At 35.1% G+C, this 18,739-nt stretch overlaps 1 protein-coding gene across 4 annotated transcripts in view; it reads left to right on the top strand.

The window, feature by feature from the left end:
* Positions 1–18,739, top strand: part of sec24a (SEC24 homolog A, COPII coat complex component) — a 68,822-nt gene that overhangs the window by 29,886 nt on the left and 20,197 nt on the right. Inside the window, exons 3-12 of one of the 4 annotated variants that reach the window (XM_039776294.1) lie at positions 408–566; positions 8,796–8,876; positions 9,629–9,786; positions 10,030–10,214; positions 10,809–10,911; positions 11,286–11,412; positions 13,644–13,753; positions 16,657–16,769; positions 17,268–17,386; positions 18,503–18,558. In XM_039776294.1, coding sequence (XP_039632228.1) covers positions 408–566; positions 8,796–8,876; positions 9,629–9,786; positions 10,030–10,214; positions 10,809–10,911; positions 11,286–11,412; positions 13,644–13,753; positions 16,657–16,769; positions 17,268–17,386; positions 18,503–18,558 — 1,211 coding nt within the window. Of the gene's footprint in view, positions 1–407; positions 567–8,795; positions 8,877–9,625; positions 9,787–10,029; positions 10,215–10,808; positions 10,912–11,285; positions 11,413–13,643; positions 13,754–16,656; positions 16,770–17,267; positions 17,387–18,502; positions 18,559–18,739 lie in introns of all 4 variants that reach the window. The other 3 variants (XM_039776296.1, XM_039776295.1, XM_039776293.1) reach the window with 3 other exon arrangements.

Here is an 18,739-nt window from a genome sequence, read left to right as displayed (position 1 = left end):
AGTATCTAATAAAGTGGCCCGTGACTGTATAATATTTACTCGCCTCCATAAATCAATAAATGTCATTATGTACAATGACAGAATTTTATTATTATTACAAAGTTAAATAACTTCATATAGGAGATTTAGCAATAGGACATTGTATAGCTATAGGCAATGTCCACATTTAGGATGTGAAGAGACTGTGGAAAGAAGCTCCTCCTCAGCCTCTTATTTGGTCTTTAGACAGTGGTAACATTTCCCTGAATGCTGCAAGGAGAAGATTTCATTAGCAAATGTAGTTGCATGTTTTAAAATGCGTTTTAGTATTTACTTGGAAAGTCCTTTTTTTTTTTTTTTTTCTTATTCTTTCTTTCTTTAATGGGGTTTGGATTATTTAACTGTTTTTTTTTTTTTATAATGTACAGCTCCAAATGCAGTGAATCCTCCGGTGATGCAGGCTTATCAACCTACTAGACCTCCTGTTGGGCCCCCACCTATGGGAATAGGTGCTTCTCCATTCCAAGGACCAGCTACATCTCCTGCTGGCCCACCGAGTAGTGTAGATCACCCCATCAAACAAGGAAGTGTGTAATTTTACTGTTTTTGTTATATTTTATGCCATGAATTTATTTGGTTGTGACTGTGTATTTAAATTGTACCTGATCTAACTTTCTTTTAGAATTTCAGATTTGTTTTTGTATTTTACATGTAATCTACAGCTGCTTGATTCAAACAGTTTTGTCATTATCTCATTAAAATGCCATGGTTCGGTATTTTCAGAATCAGCTATTGAGATATTGGAACATTTCATTTTAAAATATGTATTCAAATTTGATCTAAAAAATCTGGAAGATTTTGTGTACTATCCTACAGTCAAAGTAAAAAGTTTGTGAACCCCTAGGAATTACCTATATTTGTCTAATTCCCAAATAAAACATGGTCGTATCTTCATGTCAGTCACAATAATGAAGAAACACCGTCTCCTATAACTAAAAATGCACAGATTTTCAGAGAATTTTTGACCATATTGAATAAATCATTCAAACTGTGAAACTGAAGGTTGGAAAAAGTAAACCCTAAGCTAATGACTTTTTAAAAAGCTCATTGCAGTCAGAATTTAGCAAACCTGGAGTGCATTTAATGAAATGAGTTCTTGGTGTGGCCTAGAATTACTTTGATAAAAACACTATAAAGTTTGAGTTTGAGCTTTTGACAAGAAGCATATCCAGATGGGAATCATGCCTCACACAAAAGAGCTGTCTGAAGAGCTACGATCGAGAATTGTTATTCTACATAAGGCTGGAACGGGTAACAAAGTCATTTCGAAGAGTTTAGATATTCATCAGTCTGTTAGGCAAGTTGTCTATAAATGGAGACAATTTGTTATTGTGGCTACTCTGCCTAGAAGTGGGCACCCTGCCAAGATGACCCCAAGAGCACAATGCATAGTCAGCAGTGAGGTAAAGAAGAACCCTAGAGTGATGGCAAAGGATTTGAAGAAGTCATTAGAACTGGCTAACATCTCTGTTCATCAGTCAACTATAGGCAGAACATTGAATAAGAAAGGAGTCCATGGCAGAACACCAAGAAGGAAGCCACTGCTATCAAAAAAAGAACATTGCTGAACGCCTGAAGTTTGCGAAAGAGCACTTGGACACTCCACACTGGTACTGGGAAAATGTTTTGCGGAGTGATAAAACCAAAATGTAACTATTTGGGAGGAACAAGCAGAACTTCATTTGGTGTAAAAAGGGCACTGCATATCAACATCAAAACATCATCCCTACAGTAAAGTATGGTGGAGGGAACATCATGATTTGGGCCTGCCTTGCTGCATAAGGGCCTGGACAACTTACCATCATTGAGGGGAAAATGAATTCACAAGTTTATTAACAAATTCTGTGGGTGTCAGTCTGTCAACGTAAGCTCAGAACAGGCTGGATGATGCAACAGGACAATGACCCCAAATATCGCAGCAAATCCACAGCACAATGGCTTCAGAAGAACAAACTCTGCCTTTTGGAGTGGCCCTGTCAGAGCCCAGATCTCAATCTTATTGAGATGCTGTGGAATGACTTGAAGAGAGCCATACACAGAAGACAACCAAAGAATATGGAAGAGTTAAGGCAGTTCTGCAGGGAAGAATGGGGCAAAATTCCCCCTGCGCAATGTGCAGGTCTGATCTGCAGTTACAGGAAGCGCCTGGTTGAGGTCATTGCTGCCAAAGGAGGGTCAACTAGTTATTAAATACCAAGGTTCACTTTTTCCACTACCACTGTGAATGTTGAATGCGTTTTATAAAATAGACATGAAAGAGTAAAATTTTGCGTGTGTCATTTGCTTAAGCTCATTGTGTATATCAGTACCTGTGACTTAGATGAAGATCAGATCACTTTTTATTACCAATTCATTCAGTAAACCAAATAATTCCAAAGGGTTCACATACTTTTTACTTTGACAGTATATAATATTCATGATACCAGCAAGGAGACCTATTTTTAGACAATAAAAGATGTACATGCTATATGTACATTATTAATGAAGTGGTAGTTGAACTCTGGTTTTGTATCAGCACTAGTAAAAGTTTGGAATCTATGTGATAATGTCTGCAGAAGTACAATGTAAAATAAGCTTAAAACTTAGACATCTTTTGAAAAATGCATTTGATAACCAAAACTCTTAGATGTGACAAGTCCCTCTTGAAAATACATCTCAAAAGAAAGCATCTTGGAACTGCATAAGCTTCTTGTCCCTCTTCTTGTCTTCAATTTATCTAAAGTTGTACCTATTCTATCAAATGTCAGCTAGCAATACAATGGTACTTTTTCTTTAAGCCTTTGCATCAACCGGTTTGCTAAACTTGCACTGTACTTTAAAAATTTAATTCACTCATATTTCATGTATATTTACATAATACAGACTTCCCACAATTTATGAAAAAACACTCGACTAAAATTCAAGTTTTTACAGAAAGTCATTTGATGCATTTTTGGCTTAAAACCACACTGTAGCTTCATTTTTATGGTTATGAAGACTAGAATAACTTTCAGTTGTCCACCACTAGTGCTAACACCCAAACATATTTTCATTCATTCCAACAAACCTTTCTACGGCCTGCAGAATGCAGCAGAGCTGATGCTTTGGGGTAGGATAAATGTATTCTGTGTCATGACTAATGCTGTTGTGACATGTTGTCTTCAGTCAGTGTGTTATGAGTGTTTTTCGCATGTCCTTTTGCATTATTTTGAGCATAGTAGCTCAAAAAAGATAGTAATATGGTTGGGAAGAAGTCCAAGAAAGATTAAAAAGCCATTCCTTTTAACGCGTGCCTTGAATTAATAAAAATGGTGAACTGTTGTATTAAACAGTGCTAATCCACTGCATGGGAATCATTCGAGAAGTGTGTGCTTTCCAGCTCTTCTGATTTTTAGGGAGGATGGAGTCATGGTACATTGCAGTATGCTCAACAATGCTTATTTGCAATACACACACACACACACACACACACACACACACACACACAGACTATCATTGGAAAAAACCTGATAATTTTATTTATACCAATGGAGGCTGCTAAGAAAAAAGTAAATAAAAAAAAATCTAAAGTCTGTTACTGGTGAAGTGTGAACACAAACAGTTTTTAGATTGTTCCAAATCCTGCTCAGTTTTAATACTTTTCTGAACTGATGCCAAATGGAGTGGAGGAATTAAAACATTAGTTTAAGTTTGAAAGATATTTTAGTAAATTTAGTTCTGAATGTGACAGACCTACTACCTGTTGTATTTGTAGGGTGTTATTTCCCTACCACCTCGCCTCATGGTTTAGTTTTTTCTTGGTATCCTTCATTTCTAGACACTATTACACATAGTTTATAAACACCTAGCAATTTAACTTTTGAATTTGCTAACACTTTACCAGAGTAATTTGTAATAGCCGACCCACGGCGTACCATACGCCACATAATTATACATACATACATACATACACACACACAGTGCATCCGGAAAGTATTCACAGCACATTACTTTTTCCACATTTTGTTATGTTACAGCCTTATTCCAAAATGGATTAAATTCATTTTTTTCCTCAGAATTCTACACACAACACCCCATAATGACGTCAAAAAAGTTTACTTGAGATTTTTGCAAATTTATTAAAAATAAAAAAACTGAGAAATCACATGTACATAAGTATTCACAGCCTTTGCTCAATACTTTGCCTCAATACTGCCTCAAGTCTTTTTGAATATGATGCCACAAGCTTGGCACACCTATCCTTGGCCAGTTTCGCCCATTCCTCTTTGCAGCAGCTCTCAAGCTCCATCAGGTTGGATGGGAAGCGTTGGTGCACAGCCATTTTAAGATCTTTCCAGAGAAATTCAATCTGATTCAAGTCTGGGCTCTGGCTGGGCCACTCAAGGACATTCACAGAGTTGTCCTGAAACCACTCCTTTGATATCTTGGCTGTGTGCTTAGGGTCGTTGTCCTGCTAAAAGATGAACCGTTGCCCCAGTCTGAGGTCAAGAGCGCTCTGGAGCAGGTTTTCATCCAGGATGTCTCTATACATTGCAGCAGTCATCTTTCCATTTTTTCTGACTAGTCTCCCAGTTCCTGCCACTGAAAAACATCCACACAGCATGATGCTGCCACCACCATGCTTCACTGTAGGGATGGTATTGGCCTGGTGATGAGCGGTGCCTTGTTTTTTCCAAACGTGATGCCTGGCATTCACACCAATGAGTTCAATCTTTGTCTCATTAGACCAGAGAATTTTGTTTCTCATAGTCTGAGAGTCCTTCAGGTGCCTTTTGGCAAACTCCAGGCGGGCTGCTGTTTGCCTTTTACTAAGGAGTGGCTTCCGTCTTGCCACTCTACCATGCAGGCCTGATTGGTGGATTGCTGTAGAGATGGTTGTCCTTCTGGAAGGTTCTCTTCTCTCCACAATGACCTCTGGAGCTCTGACAGAGTGACCATCGGGTTCTTGCTCACCTCCCTGACTAAGGCCCTTCTCCCCCGATCGCTCAGTTTAGATGGCCAGCTAGCTCTAGGAAGAGTCCTGGTGGTTTCGAACTTCTTCCACTTACGGATGATGGAGGCCACTGTGCTCACTGGGTCCTTCAAAGCAGCAGAAATTTTTGTGTAACCTTCCCCAGATTTGTGCCTTGAGACAATCCTGTCTCGGAGGTCTACAGACAATTCCTTTGACTTCATGCTTGGTTTGTGCACTGACATGAACTGTCCACTGTGGGACCTTATATAGACAGGTGTGTGCCTTTCCAAATCATGTCCAATCAACTGAATTTACCACAGGTGGACTCCAATTAAGCTGCAGAAACATCTCAAGGATGATCAGGGGAAACAGGATGCACCTGAGCTCAATTCTGAGCTTCATGGCAAAGGCTGTGAATACTTATGTACATGTGATTTCTCAATTTTTTTATTTTTAATACATTTGCAAAAACTTTTTCATGTTGTCATTATGGGGTGCTGTGTGTAGAATTCCGAGAAAAAAAATGAATTTAATCATCCATTCTGGAATAAGGCTGTATCATAACAAAATGTGGAAAAAGTGACGCGCTGTGAATACTTTCTGGATGCACTGTGTGTGAGAGAGAGAGAGATATTTATATAGATATCTATATCTATAGAGAGAGAGAGATCTATATAGATCTATATAGATCTATATAATATAAATTTGATTTGTATTACTTGCAGTCTTGCTAAATCCTTATTATTAAATCAGAGAGAGGCGATTTTGTAGTGTTTGAAGGATAGCAGAGATCTTATTTTTTTTCTTTCTTCCTTCCTTTTATATGTAGATGCAGTAGAGCCCCGATTATCTGAGGTAAAGTGGACTGAAGCTATCTTGGATAACTGAAAACTTTAAATAAACTAGTTTTTTGTAAATTTTGTATATTTACAGGTTTGCCTTGGAAAATGTGGAACCTCGGTTAACTGGGGCACAAATAATCAGAGTTCTAATGTACCTTATGAACTACTTCAAATCTGCCTACTTCGTAATGTTCCTGAGTTTTCACACTCGTATGTGAATTCATTGGATCATATTAATAATAGTAAAGTTATGGTATTGTAGAATGATTCCTTGCACTAATTTATAGACTGGAGGTGATGTTTGCATAATCATTCTCAAGTTGACTTTTAATAAGGCTTTTTTGTATGCCACCTTAAAAGTTTCTCTCACACTTTTGCGGAGTTTGTGCCAAACACTATTCTAAAAAAAAATTTTAAAGTGCCGGGTCTGAGCTAACATTAAATAAAGCCGTGGACATCACAAGATCGCACGAGATAGCACAAGCACAGCTGAGAACCTTCGATGCATGTACTCCGAGTGGCTCATGTGAACTGAACTTAATAACGGGAATACCTGTTAAGCAACTTAGATTCACGAATACCGATTTGGGTAGTGAACACTTTGATGAATGAAACCCGTTATCTTTACAACGGTTGACAAACACGGAATGTAACTTCAACACAACACATCCTCCAAATACTAACCTGATTGAAAGAAATAATGATAATCAAATCTTTGATGACAGCAACTCTCATAACAGTCACAAAACAATTACATTGACAATTATTTTACGTTATTTTAAAATATTTCCTTTTCTTTTTCATGACTTCTTTAACACACTACTTCTCCACTGGGAAGCGTGGGTATTTTGCTAGTTATCATCTTATACTTGGAATGTCATTGGTTGGCAAATCTTAAAGCTTTAATTATACTGGAAATCTTTTAATTATAATTGTACAAATAAATTGTGTAAAACACTAACTTTAGAAATGTGCGGAAATAAGTTGTCTATATACAAAAGTATCTCCATACCCACTTCATTATGTATAAAAAAGTTACCTAAAATATGATGCCAAGTGAACTTTGCCGGCTGCTTTCGTGTTCTGCAGGAGTGCAAAGTCTTGGACTGGCCATGGTTAAACCTTTTTAATGACTTAAATCCAAGTAGCATACATTTCAGTCATTCACTGATTCATTTGAAAAACTGGTATCCTAACCAGTGGTGTCGGTGTCAGAGAAAATTTTGGGTACCTGGGGTCGGACTCTGCAAAAATGTTCTGATTCCTAATAAATTTAAATTGTAATGAAAAAAAATACAGTAAGTTCAAATGTCCCATTTCAAAAACAAGTGTCATAATTAAGTACTTATCTGATGTAAGAATAAAGCCCAGTTGTGTTACTACTATGTACAGTAATCCCTCGCTATATCGCGCTTCGACTTTCGCGGATTTTAAATGTAAGCACATCTAAATATATATTACACATTTTTCGCTGGTTCGCGGATTTCTGCAGACAGTGGGTCTTTTAATTTATGCTACACGCTTCCTCAGTTTGTTTGCCCTGTTGATTTCATACAAGGGACGCTATTGGCGGATGGCTTAGAAGCTACCCAATCAGAGCATGTATTACATATTAACTAAAACTCCTCAATGCTATAAGATATGCATCCCGCGCGGAGCTTGATTGTTTGCTTGTCCTCTGACATTCTCTGCGCCTGATGGAGGGGCTGTTTGCACAGAGGCTGTTTGCTTAAAAGATACTGACGCTCCTCTAAAAAAATGCAGCTTTATTGCGGTGCTCGGCATATTTAAAAGCACAAAAGCACACGTATTGATTTTTTGATTGTTGCTTTAATCTCGCTCTCTCTCTGACGTTCTCTGCGCCTGACGGAGGAGATGTGAGCAGAGGGGCTGTTTGCTTAGAAGATACTAACGCTCCTTTAAAAAATGCCGCAGCAAACTTAAAAGCACAAGTATTGATTTTTTGATTGTTTGCTTTTCTTTGCGAGCTCTCTCTCTCTCTCTCCCTCTGAAATTCTCTGCTCCTGAAGAGAAGATCTATTTGCATTCTTTTAATTGTGAGAAAGAACTGTCATCTCTGTCTTGTCATGGAGGACAGTTTAAACTTTTGACTAAAGGGTGTTATTTCATGTCTAGAGGGCTCTAATAATGTTAACAGTGTGGGAGAGTTTATAAGGGCTTAAAATATATATAAAAATAACTACACAAACATATGGTTTCTACTTCGCGGATTTTCGTCTATCGCGGGGGGTTCTGGAACGCAACCCCCGCGATCGAGGAGGGATTACTGTAGTGTGAATATACAACCTGACTTTCACATATTGTAATCTGGATTATGGTACGTTACAAAGTGTTTTCATTTAATTTCAGTTACAATGTTTTCAACAAGTTAATTTGAGTGTAAACAAGTGTAATGATGTAAGTGTAGGTGTGTGCTATGGCCTGATGTGTGTTCAGGGGTTCTTGTCTTTTGTTTAAACTGGCCAATATAATAGAGAGTCCACTTCCTAGCCAGTAGTTCTGTGGTTAAATGGCGTGTATGTTGCTTTCCTTTAATCAACATGGAAAATACAATAGCATATTAAATACAGAAGAGTCAGAGTCAAAGGATTTATGTACTGTTTCCACAGCCCTGATCCTAACAGCTCTGAGAGAAAGGCGCAGGCTTATGCACACACTAATTAATAAGTGGACAATTCAGTGTCCTTAGAATTTGAACCAGGGACTAGAGGGCCTATTATTGCTTCATCATTCTTGTCTACAGTAACCTTACAATTGATATGTTAAGTTTACACTACTTCAGTGTACAGTATTTTGTTTGTTCCAAAAGTTATGTAAAGTGGTGTTATTCTAGGGAACTAAATCTTATATGTACAGAAACAAAAGAGTTTGTTAATTTCTAATTTTATTTTCTTTAATGTAATAAGATCACTGTACTATTGCTAAATAAAATCCTGAACAACTTATGTTTTTTTTAACAGGGGAACATATGCCACTGCCGGTTGATGGCACCAAGGTTCCTAATAGCTTTGATACATTAGAAAGTGGTGGCAGAAACTTTGGTAAGTTGAAAGATTCTTCTCTATTAAAGTTAAACAAATTTTATGTATACACTCACCGCCCACTTTTATTAGGTACACATTGCTAGTACCGGGCTTGACCCTCTTTTGCCTTCAGAACTGACGTCATTTTTTGTGGCGTAGATTCAGCAAGGTGGTGGAAACATTCCTCAGGGATGTCCATATTGACATGATAGCATCACACAGTTGCTGCACATCCATCATGTGCATCTGCCGTTTCCCAAAGGTGCTGTATTGGATTGAGATCTGGTGACTTTGGAGGCCATTTCTCATTAGATCAGCACTTTCTGAAATACTCAGACCAGCCCATCTGATACAGCAACCAAGCCATGTTCAAAGTCTCTTAAATGACCTTTCTTCTCCATTCTAATGCTTGGTTTGAACTACAATAGGTTGTCTTGACAATGTCTAAATGCCTAAATGTACTGAGTTGCTGCCGTATCCTTGGCTGATGAAATATTTGCTTTAACAAGCAGTTGACCAGGTGTACCTAATAAAATGGCTAGTGTAAGTAAAATAACAGTTATTTGTTATAACAGAGATAAAGACTGTGAAACATATGAAAATAATTACCCTCAGTTTAAGAGTACTGATACTTCTTTTGGTTGGTTTGGTTTCATTTTAAAGAGCTAGGGGTTAATACTGCATTTCTTTGAAGAGTTTGTATGTAAAACTTGATCATATATAGCTAAAAGCATCACAGTAACTAAATTATTCTTCTTTTGTCTCAGCAGCTCCTCCTCCTCCTCCCCCCACTGTGGCAGGCAGGACTGCCACTCAGTCATATCCATCATTACCTCCCAACTATCAGAATGTGGGTCCAGCATCCAGTGCTTCAGGAATGCCTCCTCATATACAGCCATACCCGGTAGGAACACAGCCATTTCAACAGGTATTTGCAATCCATCAAATGCAGTGTTGCTGTCTTGAAATAATACATTCAAATTGGTCATTGAGGATTATTATTCGTTTTTTGTGTTTATTCAGTAGACATCATAAAGGACTTGCAATGTAATGTATGAGTGTTTATTGGGATTATACAAGAGGCAGAAATGGAAGCTGTTGAAGAGTTTAAATGCTTATATATTTTTTTTTCTTTTTGCTTCCTGATGTTTGTTTTGTTTGTTTATTTTAGACCTTGGTCAGCCCAGCACAGTTGTCATCCTCTTTAGGCAATATGAGCCTAAACCAGGCAGAACAGCCAGAGGCATTGAAACCTATCAATCTTCTTCAGGAGAGAAACATCCTTCCACGTGGCCTTGTAACTCCACCAGTTCCCTGCCTTCCACATGCGCTACAGAAATTCAATTGCAGCCCTGAGTAAATTTTATTTATTTATTTATTTATTTTAGAAAACCCAATTATCTAAATATATTCTTGGAAACAAACTAGTCCTACATTGTAAAACATTTAAGTTGCATTTACTTTAATGTTGCTTTCCATGTCCTTTTTATGCTTAATTGTTATATACCTTGTCAACAAGTCAATTTCTGTTTTTCAATAAAAAGTGTTATTGTAAAATAGAATGTTTCTTGCACTAAGCAATTTGTACTTTGTGCTGCATGTAATGGTTTAATTTGGCAGAAGGTAATATATATATTGTGTGGCTACAAATAATTCATAGGTTACTTAACATGTATTTAGATTTTTTGAGAATATTTTAAGATGCATTTGTTATGAATGCCTTTTGAAATTATTTGTAATAATTTTAGTACTCTCCTAAATATTAGGTTAAAATAATGTTGGCAAGTGGTTTTGGCTTCCTGACAATATACAGAAGTACCCATTTGACTATTCACCTGTTTTTGCTTTATAGATTGATGTGGGTTTTTTCTGTGTTTTGTTTTTGGGTGTTTTTTTTTTTTTCAGCTTTTTTTTTTTTAATTAACACTTTTTTTCTTTTTGTTTTTGTAGAGTCTTCCGGTGCACGTTAACAAACATCCCTCAAACACAATCCTTGCTGAACAAAGCAAAACTTCCTTTGGGTTTAGTCCTCCACCCTTTTAAAGATTTATCAGTAAGAACTATTTTTCAATGTATAGATTTCTGGATTTCTTAGCCTGCTTTCATTAGATTTTTACTTTATAGTTTCAATTTCTTTAAACAGTAAACCACTCACTTAAATAGCTGAGGAAATATTAAAGGCTTATGGTTATACAGTATATTGTAAATTTTAGTAATTCAGTAGTTTTAAACCAATATAGAGCTTGATGGAAATTTTTTTCTTATTTAGCCTGAAAAAGCATGCTTTAAACAGATTGTTATATATTTTTGGTTGTATAATCAGTACAGTTTAATATTTACATAAAAATGGGTGTTTACATTCTTTTCTTCCTTATGGTAGTCTTTTTTTTTTTTTTAATGCTTTAGTACTTGCATTTTTCTTCACAGCAGTTGCCAGTCGTCACGTCAAGTACTATTGTCCGATGTCGTTCTTGCAGAACCTACATTAATCCTTTTGTCACATTTCTTGATCAGAGAAGATGGAAATGCAACCTTTGCTACAGAGTCAATGATGGTAAAAAACACATTTTCCTGTGTAATTAACACTTCAGTCATTCATGTTGAAACATAAATATTATCATTTATAAATATTATAAATCAAATTGAACTGTAGAACTTAAGTATCTATTGCCTTTCAGTTAGGCTTTTATACCTTTTAGTTGTGAGTTACATGTGTTTCTGTACCAAGTGCAAATAATGTTTTAAAATCAATTATAAATGATGTTTAGGATAGGTTTTATGCAAATTGTCTGAAGTTTCTGCATATGTAACTTTTTTGACAAAGCCACTTTGAAAAATGGAAACTTTAATCAATTTTCTTCTAAAACTGTATTTCCAATTGGTCTGAAAATCTGGTAGGTGATACACTTTGAAACTCTGAAATGACAGTCATCTTTTTTTTTTTTTTTTTGAGCAATAATGTGATTGATTGCAACAGAAATGCTAACCATATGATGCTTTATAAAGATTGTTTCATAATTGAAAATTATAAATACCATCCATTATCATATTGATATAAAACTTGAATCCACTTATGTTTTATTCAGTAATTTTTTTATAAGTTAAACTGGTCTTTTTGTTGCTTTATTCTTTTCTAAAAAGTAAATTTATTATGCCCTTGTGCAAGTATGACCAGTTCACCGGATAAACATTTTCATTGTTTATAATGAGCATAATGTATAAATCCTTTACAGACCTTTGGGTTCATATTTGATCTAGTTCAGACTGAAAAATTGGTTGGCTGGTATTAATTATGCACTAGCAAGCTTCACTGTTACATAATACTGCCAAAAATAATTAGATGCTTTAATATCTATTAAAGTTTTCTGTCGTGTCTGATATGTTCAGCCTAAACCACTCCCCTCCACACTGCTCACCCAATCATTACTCCTACTGTGCACATCCTCTCTCCATACCACCCTGTGATGCCCCCAGTGCTAACTGGCCTTTCAACGCAGTTGGTTATAATGGCAAACAAATTATCTATTCAAGAACGTTGAATTTTAGATCCCGATATAGAAAGAGCTGCAAGATCTGATAAAGAGCATCAGAAAAAGATGGAACAAAAACCTGCATATAATCGATCATAAAGAATTGTCTATTCAATAAACAAAAAACAGAAAAATATCCCAAACAACATGCAAACAGAAAAGCAATGTATATAGAATGTAAGTTAGAGGATAAAGTAATGCATACTTTTTTTTGACAATATATTAATGTAATCTTTTATTTACTTTTTTTTTTTTCTTTTTACTACTTTTATTATTCATTGGTCTTTAAAACCGATGGTTGTAGTGAAATGCTGAAGTAGCTGATTTTCTAGCTGTGTAAATAAGCACCAAACCATCTTTCTCCTGCGCCCGCATGCTCTTCTGTATACCACCTCTTTAAATATAGTTGCTTTCTCTAACGGACTAGTGCTCCGATGCCCTTCAAGCAGGTCAGTTCCTGCCCGGGGGTTGGTGAGCAGGGTGTAGTTGTCTATAAAAACTAAAGTGTAGTAGACCATAAACCTTCAGAAATAAAGTAGCTTGACATGCTGTACTACTTTAATATTCATGAATGCCTTGACTAAATAAGAGTGAGTGTGCGCCCTTTACCTGGAAAAGAGCTGATGGGAGAATGCATTATGGGATGAAGGCAAGCCAGTGGAGGCAATGTTCTGCTGGGAAACTTTTGCTGTTTGCATTCATGTGAATGTCATTTTGACAAATGCCGCCTACCTAAAGATTGTTGCAGAATATGTACACCCCTTCATGGCAATTGTATTCCCAGTGGGAGTGGCCAATGGCGTCTTTCAACAGGATAATGTTACCTCGCACACTGCAAAAAGTGTTCAGGAGTGGTTTGGAGAACATGACAAAGAGTGTTGAGTTGGCATCCAAAATTCCTAAATCTCAGTTTGATTGAACATCTGTGGGATGTGCTAGATAAAAAAAAAAATCTGATTTAATGGCGTAGTTAAATGATTTGTTAACGTCTTAATGGAAAATACTACAGGAAACCATTTAGAGGTCTTGTGGAGTTCATGCATCAGTGGGTCAGAGCTGTTTTTTCAGCATAAGGGGACCTCCATAATATTAAGCAGGTGGTTTAAATGTTATGGCTGATAGTGTAAATGGAGCTGGTCTTCTGCATGATGCAGACTTAAGTGTGCATTTGCAAACGTCATCTGTTAATAAATGTAAATTAAATTTAATCTTTATAAGTGCTTAAAAGTAATCATAACCTTAATTATATTTTCAGTTCCAGAAGAGTTTATGTATAACCCCGTATCCAGGTCATATGGAGAGCCACATAAAAGGCCAGAAGTGCAAAACTCCACAATCGAGTTCATTGCCCCATCAGAATATATGGTAAGCTTTATTTTAATTGAATGGTTTATCTTATGCATTTTAATATTGCCTTATATTAATTTATTTTACATGAAAAATCATTTTTGATTTTATTATTGCTAATGATAGTTTGTTTAAAAGCACTGTTACTTTATTCATGCTTACAGGTGTCATTTTGTTAATACTAATTCTGCTAAGGTCAGAGTGTAAACCAGGAATAGTGTGTGCAATTTTATGGTTTATTTTTAACCCCCCTAAGGAGATACCTTAGAGACTCACTAATGATGTGCTTGTAACTTTTTACAGTAAGGGTAAATTTAGGATTGTATAACACTCCTATTGATACTGTGGAATTACTACACTGCACAGAGTGCTTTGTTGTAAATGATAATATGAAAGTATATTTATCCAATCTGTACCTAAATCTTTGGCATGCATCACACTTTTTGTTCAGTTAGGTATTAATTATTTTTGGTACTTTTTCAATACTGAAATCAGTATCACAGAGGCTTTGTTAGGAATTGAAGCTGTTTTATAAACCTGCGTAAACCATATAGGCTTACAGAAGTTACTATTGCAGTAGTTCATTTGGTAATACTTACAGTTCTTTGCAGAATGTGATATTTATCCACTCTTTTTACATCCAGATACTACTTTTTTTATTCCAAATGATTAAAAATATTTGTAGTTTAATTTTTAAATTCTGATATTTATTACTTGGTGTATCATTAATTTCTACCATTTCATGGCCTGAACTAGAAGAGCTACCACGTCACATTACCTTTTCTACAAAAGCTGGAAATCGCCAAGACGCAGAACCAGGCCGGTGGCCTCTTTAATGTCTTCTTTCTGCAAGGAAAAATAAATGTTATGTTAAAAAAAAAAAAATGAATGTTTTTGTAAATACTCTTTGCTGCTTTTATTTTCTTGCATCATTTATGTATTGATGTTTCACTGTTTTTTCATGTTGTACTTCACCTGTTTTTTCTGACTTTTGATATTTTCTGTCTGCTTTCCTGATTACAGCAGCAACATTTATTTATATAGCACATTTTCATACAAGTAATGTAGCTCAAAGAGCTTTACAAGATGACAAAAAGACAGTTGTGTTGAATTAGACATAAAAAGATTTTGCAATAATATTAAAGAATAAGTAACAAAGGAAAAAGGTAATGTCATATGGCAAGGAGGACAGGAAAAACAAAAAAACTCCAGTTAGGCTGGGGGGAAAAAGTCAAATCTGCAAGGATTTCAAGGTCAAAAAGATTATTACCCATCCTCCACTGGGCATTCTACATAACATAAATGGCCGTAAATTAGTCCTGTTTGTTTTCAAGCATCACATGATAGTATTTGAGGATGTTGGTCTTTTGGGCAGCTGGGATACCCGCCTTCAATCCAACAACATATGGAGCTGCATGATGCCAGATATTCGCCACAGAAGAACCAGAAAAGACCACAGAGAATAGTAGAGATTAGTACAGATTGTGGAACTTTGAAGAATTTGATAATTCTATGCAAATACTTTATAGTCTTATTGGGAAATACAACTAAAATGTAGCTACGAAAGGCCATATTAAAATAGTGGGTTTTTATAATAATCCACAGTGTAAAGTATTCCAGATTTTGGTACAAAATTGCAAAAAAGACCACCTCAATCCTCCTTTTAAGTTTGGCTCTTATATAAAAACATATTAGGCAATAATATACAGTATGTAACAAAGAAAAAGGTAAGGTCGGATGGCCAGCAGGACAGAAAAAATGAAATAAAAAAGTAAACTCCAGCTAGGCTGGAGAAAAAAAAATACCAGGGCCAAAAGACCGCCCAACCCCAGCCGGGCATTCTATCTAATATAGATGGTCTAAATTAGTCCTCGTGTTTTACAGGCTTCGGCATGGAAGAATTTGAAGGTGAATGTCATGTGGACATCTGGGATGTCCACCATTCAATACATAAGGGCAGCATGATCCACTGATCAGGTGGTGGAAAAAAAACGGAAAAGACTGCAGAGAATAGTACAGATTAGTATGGAATTACAGAACCAGAGGAAAATGATGATTCAGTGCCCATATAGACTAATAGAATCCCATCTAAAATGTTGTAACAAAAAAGCAATTTTAAAATAATGAGTTTTAAGCAGTTTAAAAATTTTCTACAGTATTAGCCTGGTGAAATTGCTATTGGTAAAGTATTGCCTCACCACTTCATTTGAAGATCTGAGGTTAGTCTTGGAGTGTAGGGGACAGGCATTCAGACTATAATTAAGTAAGCATTTAAAATCTGAGTAGAAAAACATTTGGTAAAACAAAAAAATGAAAGAAAATGAGTTTGAAACATTTACAGTGCATTTCCTTCAAAATAAAAATTATATTGTCTGGAGACATTGCCTCAATTAAAGATGTTATGGTGTTTGGAATCTGCAAGCTCATTTATCATATATATTTAGGGGGTTGGCTAACATTGTAATATTTTAAGTTTTTCATCATTACTTAGAAAATGTTTTGTCGGTAATGTTGTATTACAATATTTACTGCAGGAGCATGTAGACAGAAAAATCACTTCTAAGACAAGGCAGCACACTAGGACAGCATATTATCTTAATGACTGTAGTTGCTAGATTACATTGCTTTGATGTCACATAATAAGACTAGTAATTTTAAAGGATGTTTGACTACAAGACTAGAAATTATAAGTAGTATTGGATTACATACCAAGCTTGACCCAACACAAAATGAAACTTGTTTCATTCACACACCGTAATTCGCAATGACTCATTGAGGTTATATAAATGAAGGCTACAACTGAAAATTGCTGATAAAGCTATATAATGTGATGCCAGCTTAATGTAAGATATTTAAATGGATAATACATTAAACATTTTTGGAAGTCTGTACAATGGCCTATTTTATTTGCACTTTTCTAGTTGCGTCCTCCACAACCTGCAGTATACCTGTTTGTGCTGGATGTTTCCCACAGTGCCATTGAAACTGGATATTTAGACACAGTCTGTCGATTACTCTTGGATAATCTTAACCTGTAAGTGTTCTTTTGGTGTGTGGTGTGTTTTTTGTTAATACTTTTTTTTGTCATTTTATCATTGACATGGTACAAATTGCCGATATGTCTGGCAATATTTTTCCATAATTATTTAAGATCACATCTCATTGAAGTTTTCTGTATACATTGTGTGTGTGCAATTCTTCATTAGTTAGTTGATTGGACAGGGTAGAGAGAAACTGTAGTTTATACAACACTTGGTGAAATTTCAGTTTATTCTGAGTGTAAATTTTAAGTGGGCGGTGTTCTATGTATGTGCTTTCTTCTGATCAAGGTTTCAGTGAGCAACAGGAGCAATGCAGTAATTTAGGATGTTGTTTTATTGTATTTTAGATTAGTGCTATAAAAAATATAGTGCATCATTAATCAGTCAGTTAGACATGTTTGCTCTGTGTTCATTATAGTGTTCACCATAGAATGTCAAAATACTTGATTTTAACTCCTTTGCGTTTTAATTTGCTCTGTTTTTACATGTAGTTTGCCAGGAGACATGAGGACAAAAATTGGATTTATTACCTTTGATAGCACAATACATTTCTATAATCTTCAAGAAGGATTATCTCAGCCTCAGATGCTTGTTGTCTCCGACATTGAAGGTATATCTTAATGAATCTCATTATATATAAATTTAAACTCTTAATTGTAAAACTAAAAATGTGTTTGTTAGCTAGTACTTCTAATTGTTTTTGAGTTGAGCTGCATTAGAAAATTAAGTATTTATTAAAAACCTTGTTTGCTACACTTCTCTGTATAGCATTTTATTTTTATAGGTCATAATGTGAAGAAACTGATCTGTCCATTTATTGTTTATTTTCCCCTTATCTGGTTACTGCATAATATATTTCTAATTTGGCACCTTTATATACTTAGTGCTCCCAAGAAAATGCCTGGGTGTCATCACTTTGCAAAATACAGTATATTTACAATAAAAAAAGCTGTTTTTTTGCACAGCGTTATTGGATTAAAGTTGCATAGCCACTATTTCGCTAATCGTTAGTGAATATAAATTAACTGGCCACCTTCATACATAATTCTTCAGTGCTAGCTATTTTTTTTCCAGTCTGTTTTCTTCTTTTGTATGGTGTAATTGTTTAAACTCACCTTTTCCAGGTTTAAATAGAGTATACAATTTTAACAAAGCTAGATAAGGACCTGCATAATTAAACAATATTAGATTGACATTTTAAGAAGCAGATTTACAGTTTAACATCTAAAATCATTCTCTCTTTCAGTCACTTATCAATATGTTTGCTGGGTTTCATGTTTTAAGATAAAAATCAAAGTCTGAAATGTATACTTTCTGTTGCAATCAGTGCATGCATATATGTAATTTTATTAGGTTATTAAAAGTAATTTCCTATTTCTCTGATTACTTGTAAGTTCTTTGTTTCCTTAAAATGATAAATTCCAAATAAACATTGAATAAGCACAGAAGGCAGACATTTTTTCCCCTATTAAAATTTTGGTTGAATGTGGGGGTTACATGTATTTTTTCATATTATCTTAAAATTTTTAGTGATAGACTTTACAGTTAATAAAAATAGCTTGAGGCATCATAATTTAGTTTTTTTGGCACAAAGTTTTAATTTAATTCTGTTCATTGTGTATATTTTTTAAAGAAACGGTTTTATTTTTATTTTAAACTGAAAATTTTTTTAAGAAGAGTTAAACTTCATTTTTGTTTTTTTTTTCTTTCTTTTTTTTCCCCACAGATGTCTTTATACCAGCACCAGATAGTTTATTAGTTAATCTTAATGAATCTAAGGAGGTAAAGTATGGTTTTTCTTATATGTATGTGTATAATGTAAAAAACTAAAATAATTAGGTGTTTTTACCATAGTGAATATAATTATTAATGAAATTATATTTGGTTATGATTAAATTGTTTTAAATTGAGTCTTTCTTTCTTTTGGTAAAATTTTTAAAAGGCCTGTGTATCATAATTATTT

The sequence above is a fragment of the Polypterus senegalus genome, chromosome 13, assembly GCF_016835505.1.
Source record: "Polypterus senegalus isolate Bchr_013 chromosome 13, ASM1683550v1, whole genome shotgun sequence".
In the NCBI taxonomy this organism is placed as follows: domain Eukaryota; kingdom Metazoa; phylum Chordata; class Cladistia; order Polypteriformes; family Polypteridae; genus Polypterus; species Polypterus senegalus.
Note: the sequence above shows the minus strand (reverse complement) of the source record. Positions and strands in the feature narration are given on the sequence as shown.